This window comes from Cydia amplana, chromosome 11, assembly GCF_948474715.1.
Source record: "Cydia amplana chromosome 11, ilCydAmpl1.1, whole genome shotgun sequence".
Taxonomy (NCBI): Eukaryota; Metazoa; Arthropoda; class Insecta; order Lepidoptera; family Tortricidae; genus Cydia; species Cydia amplana.
In genome coordinates, this window is record NC_086079.1 from 10,387,098 (window position 1) to 10,401,251 (window position 14,154).

At 42.7% G+C, this 14,154-nt stretch overlaps 1 protein-coding gene across 1 annotated transcript in view; it reads right to left on the reverse strand.

The window, feature by feature from the left end:
* Nucleotides 1-14,154, reverse strand: part of LOC134652019 (intraflagellar transport protein 172 homolog) — a 45,629-nt gene that overhangs the window by 19,758 nt on the left and 11,717 nt on the right. Inside the window, exons 8-23 of the mRNA XM_063507172.1 lie at nt 13,412-13,488; nt 13,033-13,149; nt 12,071-12,206; nt 11,329-11,459; nt 11,061-11,149; nt 10,738-10,877; nt 10,049-10,173; nt 8,997-9,102; nt 8,695-8,916; nt 7,039-7,211; nt 6,154-6,270; nt 5,169-5,339; nt 4,410-4,478; nt 3,787-4,032; nt 2,973-3,114; nt 2,153-2,360 (exon numbers count right to left, since the gene is read on the reverse strand). Coding sequence (XP_063363242.1) covers nt 2,153-2,360; nt 2,973-3,114; nt 3,787-4,032; nt 4,410-4,478; nt 5,169-5,339; nt 6,154-6,270; nt 7,039-7,211; nt 8,695-8,916; nt 8,997-9,102; nt 10,049-10,173; nt 10,738-10,877; nt 11,061-11,149; nt 11,329-11,459; nt 12,071-12,206; nt 13,033-13,149; nt 13,412-13,488 — 2,269 coding nt within the window. The remainder of the gene's footprint in view (nt 1-2,152; nt 2,361-2,972; nt 3,115-3,786; nt 4,033-4,409; nt 4,479-5,168; nt 5,340-6,153; nt 6,271-7,038; nt 7,212-8,694; nt 8,917-8,996; nt 9,103-10,048; nt 10,174-10,737; nt 10,878-11,060; nt 11,150-11,328; nt 11,460-12,070; nt 12,207-13,032; nt 13,150-13,411; nt 13,489-14,154) is intronic.

Genomic DNA, 14,154 nt, shown 5'->3' on the forward strand with positions numbered 1-14,154 from the left:
TTGAATTCGGTGATCACTTTCTTGATATCGGTGGTCAAAAAATCCACCGAAACCAAGGAAATCAACACCAGTGATGTCAAAATTAATCGCTTATTAGCAATTACAGAAATAGTATGAATGATACAGAGGAGATGTAATAATGATGGGTTTAGGTACTTTCGAGGATTTCTTAATCACTTGCATAACGATAAATGCACTAAAACTGTGGAAGAAAATTGCACCACCGATCTCAAAAAAACATAGAACCAAATCCACCGAATGACAGAGAAACATTTAAAAAACTACCTTAGTATACTGTGACTGCACCTCTACTTTATTCAACGGTTAAGGCTCAACTAAAGCATACTTTGTTTGAGCCACTGAGTTCCTGGTCTACAATTTTGTAAGAGTACCGACATGGTTTGTAAATTACACCGAAATCAGTCAACAGCCCGGGACACATCGCAAATTTGGTTTTATTCAATGTGTTGAGCAAACACATTACTTTGATATAAAGAATATGATCAGTTAACTAATACCTTATGCGTGAACACTGATAATAACTCCGATATAATGCCCCATCTTGAGTAATAATTTTTTGTTTCAAAAAATCTGGGCACGGGACACGCCCACCGAACATTTTTCGCATTTGGATATTTTTTTGATGTATTATATAAATAATAAATAAATAGTTTGATAGTGTCCCAGACAGAATATATGCTGAAAATCATGCCTGAATTAATTCAGATTGATTGAACAGTAAATTCAATACCTTTTTGCCCCGGACACGTAAAAATGGCCCTCCTGAGAAATGCCCTAGTAGTCGACAACAAACAACAAGGTGGCCACTAAAAGACCACCTTTTTTGACGCCAATGACCGATATATGCGCACCGTAGGTTCAACGCAAAAGACCGATTAAACGGTCACAGACCACAGAGCAACATCGACCTACGTGCATACATAAAGTTCAACTTCAGTTTTGACACTTCAATGATGTGGCGTCTGAGTGACAGTGTTTGACACGGCGTGGAAAAGGTTAAAAGCGCGCTGACATTGAGGACCACAAAGGTACATGATAAACAAATGTGGTAGCACCAAATCTCAAGGTCAAAGCCGCCAGTCCCCTGGCCGCCAACAGCCAAACGCCGGCTGACCCGTCTAATGGGGTTGCCCATTGCAACGCCACTTAACTGTTACGCTATTTGAAGCAGGTCCTTGAGCACACAGTAAGCGCTATAAAAGTAAATAAATAAAACCAAACCTCTGTGCCTGCAACGCCCATCTCGCTCCCAGCGCCGCCAGTCCCCTGGCCGCCAACAGCCTAGCGCCAGCCGACCCGTCTAATGGGGCTACCCATTGCAACGCCACTTAACTGTTACAATATTTGAAGCAGGTCCATGAGCACACAGTAAGGGCCACAAAAGTAAATAAATAAAACCAAACCTCTGTGCCTGCAACGCCCATCTCGCCCCCAGCGCCGCCAGTCCCCTGGCCGCCAACAGCCTGGCGCCAGCCGACCCGTCTAATGGGGCTGCCCATTGCAACGCCACTTAACTGTTACAATATTTGAAGCAGGTCCATGAGCACACAGTAAGGGCCATAAAAGTAAATAAATAAAACCAAACCTCTGTGCCTGCAACGCCCATCTCGCTCCCAGCGCCGCCAGTCCCCTGGCCGCCAACAGCCTAGCGCCAGCCGACCCGTCTAATGGGGCTACCCATTGCAACGCCACTTAACTGTTACAATATTTGAAGCAGGTCCATGAGCACACAGTAAGGGCCACAAAAGTAAATAAATAAAACCAAACCTCTGTGCCTGCAACGCCCATCTCGCCCCCAGCGCCGCCAGTCCCCTGGCCGCCAACAGCCAAACGCCGGCTGACCCGTCTAATGGGGCTGCCCATTGCAACGCCACTTAACTGTTACACTATTTGAAGCAGGTCCATGAGCACACAGTAAGGGCCATAAAAGTAAATAAATAAAACCAAACCTCTGTGCCTGCAACGCCCATCTCGCCCCCAGCGCCGCCAGTCCCCTGGCCGCCAACAGCCTGGCGCCAGCCGACCCGTCTAATGGGGCTGCCCATTGCAACGCCACTTAACTGTTACAATATTTGAAGCAGGTCCATGAGCACACAGTAAGGGCCATAAAAGTAAATAAATAAAACCAAACCTCTGTGCCTGCAACGCCCATCTCGCTCCCAGCGCCGCCAGTCCCCTGGCCGCCAAGAGTCTAGCGCCAGCCGACCCGCCCAGCGCCGCGGCCCACTGCAGCGCCACTTGCTGCTGCACTCCGCTGGGCGCGTGCGCGCGAGCCACACGCTCTGCGCCCTCCCACTGACCGCATGAGCGATACATTTGAATTGCGCTCTTCCAGTCACCTTAAAGTTGGGAATCGGAACAGAATATAAATTGCAATTGTCTGTTTTATACATTTCTGCTGATTATACAGGGTGCCCAGTAATTAATGGATAACCTTCTAACCACCAACAGGGCACCTTAGGCTGGCCCAGAAAATGCACTTATAGGTCTAGTAAAAGTTTCGTGGTTTTCGAGATAATCGAACTTTTCTGTCTTTTTTAATAGCTAGCACCATACTTCAAATTTAGAAAAGTGCGATTATCTCTAAAACCACGAAACTTTTACTAGACCTATAAGTGCATTTTCAGAACCAGCCTAAGGTGCCCTGTCGGTGGTTAGAAGGTTATCCATTAATTACTGGGCATCCTGTATATCGATGTTTTCTATGGGATAACTATTTTGCCCATTTTTGTGATTTCACAGGGTTGGATCTAACGGTTAGAGGATAGAGACTAAAATGCAATTTAATATTCACTTTTTTTAATTTGAAAATAAATTTTGATTTTAGTAGTTATAGAGATCTATGCTTATTAGCAGTGGCAGCGGCAGCACTAAGAGGCATACTACCTACGATTATGTTATACAGATTCATACCAGTGATAAACAATATGAAGGATTCCTATTATACCTACCAGCCTGTATGTAATAATTCTCAGCGGCCCGCAAATCGCCAGAAGCGTGCAGCGCCTGAGCGACATGGCGCCGAGTCGCTTCCAGTAAAGAACTGCGATGAGCCGCTACTAAGCGCAGCATGGATTCGTATTGAGAGGCTTCCTAAAACATCACGAATATTCCTAGAAAATACTTTCTTCATTATTAGCGACAATATGTTGTTACAGATTCCAGGTCGATTCTTGAGCTGCTGTAAACATTTTCAGAAAATAGCCTTTATTTTGACACATTAAACAACTTAAAGTGTTATTCAATAGAACTTGCCAACTATGTAAACACACCGCCATACTAAAATTGACACTGAATGTCAATTTACTAGTAACTTTTGTTTACATAGTTAGCAAGTTCTATTGAATGACACTTTACGTAAAAACCCACAACTAATACAACCTGTCGACCGCGTGGCGGCTATGAACATGCGTCCATCGAACGAATTAAAAGGTCTTCAAGAAGTTTGAGTTAAGCTCCCCAAACACTTAGACAAAGCCTTTTCTTGTCAATAGTTTTTACAAAATACAGCTTGGTTCTTCTACGACAATTTATGGGTTAACCAGGCGGCCTAGCCAAGTTGACAATCGCTTGCGCTTCGCTATCGAATCGCTTTGTGTCTCTCTATCACTCTTCCATATTAGTGTGACAGTGACAGTTGCGTTTCGTTCGCTACGGAGCGTTAGCGATTGGCATGTTGGCTACGGGGCCAGGGCAGAGTAACCGGGAAAGTGCCAGCGCATGAGAGGTAATTACCAAAAAACAAATTAAATGTATCCAATATACCTTATACATAGATATAGCCTCATCCGGTTCGCCAAGCCCGATATAAATTTGCTCCGCCTTCCTAAACTGCCCCTCACTCCGTAACTGCCGAGCCAGCGGTATGTAAATGTCCCTGGTTTCTTCCTCCGACAACTGGGCCGCGGCTAGCTTCAGGCCGTCCGCGACCCGGCCGGCCGAGTTGTATGCTCGGACGCATCTCTCGGCCATACCGCAGGAGGTTAGGAGACGCTCGGCTGTCTGCCATTCCTACAAACCAGTAGCATTGAAAATTTATTCTAGAAGTGCCTATAGTGACGTGAATACCGTACACGTGCAATACTGGTCTGTCAAAATGGATGGAAGTAATATTTTTTGCATTGACATATATATATCTCAGGAATAAGAATGGAGCATGAATGGGGCCAGTACAGCGGTGTAAAAACGCTGCAACGCGATTGGTTTATGAGTTCGCATCACGCGTTCGCCGCCGCGCGATTGGTCGCAACTAGTTGCGTTAGACAACACGATTTGCCCGAATTCGTGAGTAACACCGCTGAACTAGTACCATTTTTAGTGCACGTAAGGCCAGTCCTGAGATATAAGTCAATGATTTTTTGACTAAGTTAAAAAGTTATTGATCTAACCTGAGTAGATATGAAGTGGTCAGCTAATTGTTCACACTGTTCTCGAATTAGATCCTTGTCTTCTATGACCTGCCAAAGAAAAATAGATCAGGAAATTGAGTAAACAGTCAGTACTAAGCATTTAAAAAAATCCTAGTACAGAAGTCAGCAAATGCTCGTTATACAAATACTCGGAAAAAAGTACAAATACCCAACTCATACACGGAAACCCCCTGAAAAAAGTAGGGACTATTAGTTTTTTTTTACCTGTGTGTGACTGTCACAGGATAAAAAATATATATCACGTATAACATAATTATAGATACCTAATATCTGGGAGACCGAGCTTTGCTCGGAAAACATATAAAAACTCCAAAATGAGCGTTTACCCAGAGATCGATCGATTTTTTGCCCCCGAAAACCCCCATATACCAAATTTCATAGAAATCGTTAGAGCCGTTTCCGAGATCATTGAAATATATATATAAATAAATAAATAATAATGCAAGAATTGCTCGTTTAAAGGTATTATATAGATTAGATAAGAGCACTGACAATCCAACCTCTAGACTGAGCTTAGGCCAATTCTTTCATGAAGCCGATGCTGCCAAAAATACGGCGGTGCGGGGGGACGAGGCGAGCGAATCCCGTGCCGTGATTGGCCCGTTAAAAGACACGGACCAATCACGGCACGGGATTGACTCGAAGATGGAGTAACGCTACCGTATGTGTGGCAGAGGGGGTAGCGCGACTATGCTATGTCTGTGGATAAGAGCATACCTGTACAATTTGCAAAGCCTTTTTATAGTGGTGTGCCTTCAAAGCCGCCGCTAGGGCGCCTCTGGTGTCCCCGGCTTCTATGAGATGCGGCACAGCAGCGCCAGCTTGTCGAGAAGACACGAGCCACGCTCCCCAAGCGCCTTCTAATCGGGTCACTTCGCCTGGACAAGTCTATAGTAAAAAAAGCTATTGGAGCAGCGTCATTTAATTTTGTACACGGCTACTAAAAATGCCAGTGAATGTAAGCTTCATAAGCCTCATATGCCTCATGGCTTCAAGTTATGATGTGGGCGTTTTTTTTTTTGTTGTCCCCTACACTTTTTCAAATTTGGGATTTTTTATGTTATTTCTACTCAGAATTACGAGCTCTTTCTATCCTAATAGGAGAAAAAAAGTGTCCTAAGGTTTTTATTTCCATTACGTCACCATTTTTCATAGACTTTGTATGGCGGTCGCGGAATGGAAAGATCGAAAAATGCATGGAAATTTTGGGACACTTTTTTTCTCCTATTAGGATAGAAAGAGCTCGTGATTCTGAGTATAAATAACATAAAAAATGCCAAATTTGAAAAAAAAGTATAGGGGCCAACAAAAAAACGCCCATGTTTGTTAGTGAATTTAAAAAATTTCGAATGTACCTATGTGCTGCATCATCATCTTCCTCGCGTTGTTCCGGCATTTTGCCACGGCTCATGGGAGCCTGGGGTCCGCTTGGTAACTAATCCCAAGAATTGGCGTAGGCACTAGTTCTTACGAAAGCGACTGCCATCTGACCTTCCAACCCAGAGTAAACTAGGCCTCATTGGGATTAGTCCGGTTTCCTCACGATGTTTTCCGTCACCGAAAAGCGACTTGTAAATATCAAATGATATTTCGTACATAAGTTCCGAAAAACTCATTGGTACGAGCCCGGGTTTGAAAGTCGCACGCTCTTACCGCTAGGCCACTAACTTTTTTTTTGGACAAAGGCAAAAAAAATATGTACCTCTCGGGCTAATTGCACTGCCCTCGCGAAGTTATTTCCCTTAGCATAATACTCGACTGCAGTGAGACTGTCGCCGCGGCGTTCAGAAATTTCACCCGCCATCTCCCACCATTCCTCCTGCAAGTACAGTATACAGTTATGAAACTAGCTATACTATAATACTCGTAGAATAGAAAATTGAATCTATAAGTGGAATGCCAATTAGTTGACACTTCTCTCACTTTCATAATTTAGGTTTTGGTTTTAGCGAATTTTCTTTTATGAAGATTATCTGCTCAGTCAAGGCCAAAGATATTTAAATGCACTCTCAGCTACGTTACACTGTCTGTGTAGCTAATTGTCCCAACGCCAACATATTTATAAATATTAAATAGCTCGATAATTACGTACAACCTGACCCTTTTTAGGGTTCCGTACCCAAAGGGTAAAAATGGGACCCTATTACTAAGACTCCGCTGTCCGTCCGTCCGTCCGTCCGTCCGTCCGTCTGTCACCAGGCTGTATCTCACGAACCGTGATAGCTAGACAGTTGAAATTTTCACAGATGATGTATTTCTGTTGCCGCTATAACAACAAATACTAAAAACAGAATAAAATAAAGATTTAAGTGGGGCTCCCATACAACAAACGTGATTTTTGACCGAAGTTAAGCAACGTCGGGCGGGGTCAGTACTTGGATGGGTGACCGTTTTTTTGCTTGTTTTGCTCTATTTTTTGTTGATGGTGCGGAACCCTCCGTGCGCGAGTCCGACTCGCACTTGGCCGGTTTTTCATTGTTATTGAGTGAACTACAACTCTGTACTGTTCAGCTTTCGTTGAGCAAGTACTATATCTTTATATCACTACTTCGTTAAGTGCAATACTCAAATATATGCTCATTATTACCTGAATCAACTGAGCATGGACGGTATCTACCAACTCGTTATCTCTCAACAAGGCCGGTTGTTGAAGGATCAGCCCCGCGGCCCTGCGAGCGCGGCCGCCCTTCAACCACATGCGGACTGCCCCTTGGATGTCGCCTGATGCCGCTAACTCGGCACCTGCCTCACCCAGCCTTCCTAATATGAGGGAGAAAGCCTTAACCTCTCAGTTCCCAGTGGCTCCAATATGAGTCGGAATTGTATGGATTTGAGAGGTCCTGGGAAATGAGGGGTTAAGTGGAGTCCAGACGAGACAATTTTCCGACAATCTGATGAAATTTTTCGATCGATTCAGGCCGTGCCGGACGCAAACGCCAATTTGATTCCTCGATCAAATCAGCAGGTGCGGACACCAAAATGCCAATTTTCGAAGTTAGTATCTATGGAATGCAAATTGGTGTTTAAATTGTGTACGTGTGGACGCTAGATGAGATTGGCGACAATTATTTTCCTGGTCAAATCGGTCGATTTGCCCAGCTCGTCTGCATGGATACGGCTATATTCTGAGAATTCTAACATCTAGGCCTAAGGATTTCAAGCTTCAGCAGTACCGTGACCGTGACTTAACATGCTGTTTAGTAACTTTAAGTTCAACCGAGGTAAATGCGTCACTTGAGGTAAGTGACAGGGTCATCAGTAATTCGTGGGAGGACGAAAGCTGCGTGCCCCTTTTCAAGAAACTAAAAATCCTTCCTTTACCGTGTCTATACCTAAGAGAAATATGTAAATTTGTCAGATCACATCACTCGTACTTTAAAACACGTGGCGAAGTCCTTGAAAGGCGAACCAGGGTAAACGTTATGAACCGTTTATATCACCCTCGTAGTCGCAAGATGATATACAAGAAAAATGTTTTTAATATGTGCATCATTGTATATAATAATCTCCCGGAGGAACTAAAGCTGCTAGAGGGAAACGCTTTTAAACGCAGTTTGACAAACTGGCTCTCAGAACGTTGTTTTTACAGCGTAAAGTCGTATCTCGAATACCAGCAATATTTAAATTAGTGATCTTTAGTTATTAATTGTATTGTGATATGCCTATTATGTAATTTTTTTTCAATTATTTCAATTTGACATTTTATATTTATTTAAACTTATGATTATAATGATGAATTTGCACGCTTGCATGCAAGCTAGGTACATGATATACTATAATTATATTGTAACATAACATCCCCATACTGTATCAATGCAAATAAATAATTTCTGATTTCTGATTCTGAAGTGCGTCTTTTAAAGATTTCTTCTAAACGGAACATTTTAGAACTATTGCAACCCTCTCTGTTTGCAGTGTGGTCATGTGGTTTTAATGCAGACGGCTATAATAGTTATAATATGTTGCGTTTCGAAGATATTTTCAAATGACGCATTTACCACAAGAGACACATTTACCTCGGTTGACCTTACATAATGTATATTGACTCAATAGGTATAGAGATAGGAACAGGCGAGGCGGGCCAATGTAGGAAATTCTTCGAGGTTAGCGTCCTGACTTTAGCTCCTAAAACTCGACACATCTACCTACGTATCGTAAGTATAATTAATCAACAGTAAAAGTAGCTAAGCGGGCTTCGTTGTTTAATGTACATAATATCAATTGCAATATTTTATTTCCTTACCGGTAGAAGTCAAATAATCCATGTGCTGCTGCTTCAAGGTGGTCACCGCCAGCCGATCGGTCTTCTCAGCCAGGGCAATAGCTTCGGCCCACCTATTGAACTGCTTGTACATGCTGATCGCCATTTCCGGCCGATTGGCTTTCTTCACGTAGAATTCTTCCGCGGAAGCTAAATCTCCGGAAAATATAGCAAGTTTCGCTCGAACTACGGCATGGAGAAGACCTGTTACAAAAATCCAGAAGATTTTAACTCCCTTCTAATAATAACAAATGCAATCGCACGTGGAATATTACAATATTTACCAGCAGTTACATCGCCATCACCTTCTCTAGCCGCCAACTGAACAGTTGCCTCGAGATAGTACGCGCGAGCTTCATCGCCAATCTCCCGGTAACATTTTGCTGCTAGCTAATAGACAAATTTACGGTTAACATCGTGACGATTGATCGTTGGTTCAACTAGTTATGTGTTGAAAATAAAATCAGTCTACTTGTCAGCTTGCCACAGACAATGCTAGTTATAGATCTCCTCCCAAGGGGTCTAATCTTCGAAGAATAATATCAACTAAGTGAATTGGGTATTATACTTTGAAACATTGGCTCGTGATTTACGGAATGGTAATTTTAGTTTGTTAGTTTAGAGTGTTTAGAGTTATCGTATCTTACCTAGTCCTATTCTTTATTCTTTAAATAAACACATGTACAAGTTTACAGCTCTAGATATGTCAATTTACATAGAGTTTAAAAAATAAAAAATCCTGATATATACTACGTTATTAATGATAATGTACCTGATACTATACTAATTTAGATAGGTTGAGTTTAAAAAATCCTTATACTATGTTGTAAGGACGGCCACTTGTCTGCGAATATGTCTGCGTTTTGGATTGTAGCTAAGAAATTATTTAGTAATTCTATTGCTCGGTACGTGGGTGCTTTCGAACCGTAATAGGTGTGAACATTTGGAAATGCGATAAGGTTTCTGGCTCTACGTGCGCTACGCCCTACTGCAGCTATGTAGTTGTCGGGGGTAAAAATACGCATGACGCTCCAGAACCACTGACTATCCAACCTCTAGACTGAGCTTAGGCCAATTCTTTCATGAAACCGATTCTGCCAAAAATACGGGGGTGCGGGGGGACGAGGTGAGCGAATCCCGTGCCGTGATTGGCCCGTTAAAAGACACGGACCAATCACGGCACGGGATTGACTCGAAGATGGAGTAACGCTACCGTATGTGTGGCAGAGGGGGTAGCGCGACTATGCTATGTCTAGAGGTTGGATTGTCTGTGGCCAGAACGGATGGGTTGTCGACAGTAAGTAGTGTAATGCAAGTGTTTTCTATAAATACCTACCTGAATATCTTCGTTGGCGAACGCTCTCTCTGCCAGCTGTCTCCACAGCGGGGCCAGGTCGGCGTAGCCTACACCGTCCAAGTAGCGAGCGCACCCAGACAGATCGCCACTACGCAACGCGTTATCTACAAAATTGTGTGACGCTCTTACTCTAATTTTTTTGTCTGCGGTCAGCCTCAGTACTATCAAATCGTGACACATCTAGTATAGTTTGACGGAGTTTAGGCGCGCGAATGAATAAACAAGAAGGATGACTAATGAATATGACTTATGAATTAACAAAAAAAAAAGATTTTTGTAAACTTTTCACATTAAGTACATCAAAACGGTCATGTTCTCATGTCATTCAAATGAAAATAATCATAGTTACAAACGGGTTAAATACAGAAGAAGTCCTTATAGATTGCAGAATCGAATGTATAGCTGGTCAAGCAGATCTTGTCAAGTACATCAAAACGGTCATGTTCTCATGTCATTCCAATGAAAATAATCATAGTTACAAACGGGTTAAATACAGAAGAAGTCCTTATAGATTGCAGAATCGAATGTATAGCTGGTCAAGCAGATCTTGTCAGTAGAAAAAGGCGGCAAATTTGAAAAATGTAGGCGCGAAGGAATATAGCCCCATAGAAAATTTGAATTTCGCGCCTTTTTTTACTGACAAGATTTGCTTAGCCAGCTTTACGTACTGAAAGCAAGTCGATGCTCGTCCAGTTGAAGATAAGGCACATGTCCACCGTCTAGCAGCACCCTTCGAGCGTTAACTTCCACGGCCACGCCGCCACCACACTCCGCCATTTCCACACAGCCGGGGTCCCAGGCACTGTACCTAATATTTTATTTTAATAAAGTTATCTGAAAAGTACTCAAGCCTCTACAACAAACTCGGGTCTCTAACAAGTTGAAAGGACATGTATTTTGGGAGGTTCTTCCGAGGTTCGACCGAGTTAAGTCTTCAAGCAGGCGACACAAAGAATCGAGTCTTAACTAACACTAATTAGGTGGGTATTACCAAATGAGAAGATGTGTCGGCGTCTGGGCAACAACGGCATCGCTATCTTCGATCCACTGCACGAATCCCACTCCACTTGCTATGATTTCCTAAGCAGAAAAAAAATGAAGTAGGTATTCGTAAAAAATCTCTAATCAAATCAAAATTAAAATTAAATTCAAATATTGCATATATTATTATACCTACGGTCTAATATCGACAATAGTTCGATATGGCGTCGCGGAAAAAGCTACCGGAAAGTCTAAGGTTTCTTTAGAGGTTTGCTTACCTTGTCGCCAGACTGCAATCTCAACAGGATAAGTCTCCGGCGCGTGTCTCGAATTAGCAACAGTTGTCCGCTTTCGTTCAGCTCCAGCCAATCAACACGCGCTTCGTGCCACCACTGGCCCAGCTGAACTCCTGGTAATCACACGAATAATAAAAAGATATATTTACTTACATTACCTACTTATTCATGTGAGCAGTAGGCTTATATTTTCATGGTCACAATTATGGGGTGATGAAGGCAACACACGACACCATCTTATTAATACGGATTTTGGTAGCCAAGAAGATATAAACCGGCCAAGTGCGAGTCGGACTCGCGCACGGAGGGTTCCGCACCATCAACAAAAAATAGAGCAAAACAAGCAAAAAAACGGTCACCCATCCAAGTACTGACCCCGCCCAACGTTGCTTAACTTCGGTCAAAAATCACGTTTGTTGTATGGGAGCCCCACTTAAATCTTTGTTTTATTCTGTTTTTAGTATTTGTTGTTATAGCGGCAACAGAAATACATCATCTGTGAAAATTTCAACTGTCTAGCTATCACGGTTCGTGAGATACAGCCTGGTGACAGACGGACGGACGGACGGACAGCGGAGTCTTAGTAATAGGGTCCCGTTTTTACCCTTTGGGTACGGAACCCTAAAAAGGGATGTGAAAGGATTGACGTCTATCTGTCTTGTAAATAAATGCATCAGACATAGTTCCGCTCGCCTAACTTTCTCGGATTGACTCTGTACCTCACCTGTAGTCAGATCCACCACGGCAATAGTCTGCCTGTCCAATAGATACGCCAGATGCTTCCTATCGCCTTGTTCCTTGTCGTTCCCCTCATTTATTCGCACGCTAAGCACGTGCGGGTTAACGCGCTCAGTTCGCACCTGGAGAATTTATTAGCCAGTTGTGTTCATTATGTAAGCAGCTCATACATAGTTAAAGCGATCGGCCCTCGTTTAGCCTAAATAATAGCTTATCGTCGAACAGACTACATCACGTTTTATTTAACAATGTAATACATACTACATACAATGTTTCCTGGTTTATGTTTGATGAAACAAGTATAGTAGGTAAAGTTAGGTTTATTTTAGGTACCAACAGAATAGTATTTTATACAATCGTGATATAATGGAGAGCTTTTCAGTCGAGTACCGTGTTTAGGCAACGAAGCTTGCTGAGTTGCCTAAGGAAGGTACGAGATTGAAAAGCTTGATTATATCACTATTGTATACAATACTTTTTCTACGAGTCAACAAAAAAAAATACTTAAAACTAGTAGAAGAATCATATATGTAGGTAAAAAAACCAAAAGTATACAGCTAAGATGCGCGAGCAGGCGCGATACCTTCATACTCGTACGCGACCCGACCCCCCGCGCCCCGCGCCCCCGGCCGGTTGGTCAACGACACCTTCTCGTAACTCATGAGGCTCTGGTACTTGCTCCGCGCTTTCGATTGGTCAATTTCATTATAGTTGACAAAACTGTATCGAAATGAATATTATAGTTGACTAAACTGTATCGAAATGAATATTATAGTTGAGTTGGGGTCCCATAGTGGAAAAAGTACGCGATTTCACTTTGGTATACGAAGTCTTAATTCAAGCATTGCAGTCGACGAGTAGAAAAAGGATGTTACGTCTTTGTATTAAAGTTTACGAATTGACAGCATGCAAGATGGTGCCAGCAATTTTATCAAAACATCAACTCACAGTATGCAATACTTTGTCGAGTCCGTATTCGACGACGCTCAATTCGCCCGCGCGATGCAGCAGGCACGCTCCGCCGACCGCTGCGTATATCCGTTCCCCACTGCCTGACCATGGAATCTAAACAAATACGTAGATTTAGGTTCTAAAAATCCCTTGCACCTTGGTCTGTGGTGCCCCTGATATAGTAGTAACTTTATAAATATATTATAACGTTCAACGTAGATTTAGAGGAGGCTTCTTATTACGTTTTATAACTATCACATATTGATAAAAAGCTTACCGCTGTGAACGGCCGCAACCTGCTTTTGGAATTTAAATGTTAATCCACACAAAATCAAGTCAAAAATAAAACAGTTTAATATTTTATTTCTCAACCCACCTCGCTTGTCAAGCCTCGCGCTATATCGCAGAGTATGAAAGTGCTGGCTGTACGGCAAACAGCGTACCAATCGTTACCTGAAAACATAAAGAAAGCGATTTTCCAAATTACGGATTGATAGACTTATTAATATTATATATAACTAGCGCAAAATATTCTGTCCGCAGTTTTTATACCTGAAGTAGACAGGGAGCGTCATTGGCCAGCCGCGTGCGTATACCAGCTGCTTCTGCCTGCTTACTGGACTTACACAGAGCCCCACATTAACTAGTGTTTGTCTGTAAGGTATTTGTAACAGGGATGTTGCGAACATCCGCATCCGCAACCGCGGAACTTCCGCATTATTTTCAACATCCGCATCTGCATCCGCATCCGCATAAAATCGATGCGGAGCTTATGCGGATGCGGATGTCGAACAAGTCGGTACAGGAACGTCTTAGCGGATGCGTAAGTGCTAGTTATAATTTCGTCATTACCTATAACGAAATCGTCTAGATCCAGAAAAGTCGGTTATTAAATATAACGCACATAGGTGCGTGCGCACATTCTTGCTCAAATACTAAACGTTTCGTTTAAAAAAAAAACTAAAAAATTAATATTTGACGTTTTTTAAGTACCTAATCTTGACATCCGCATCCGCATCCGCATCCGCGGATGTGAGCCTTTAAATATCCGTATCCGCATCCGCGGATGTCAAAAAATCTGCATCCGCAACAACCCTGATTTGTATATATGGGCCTGAA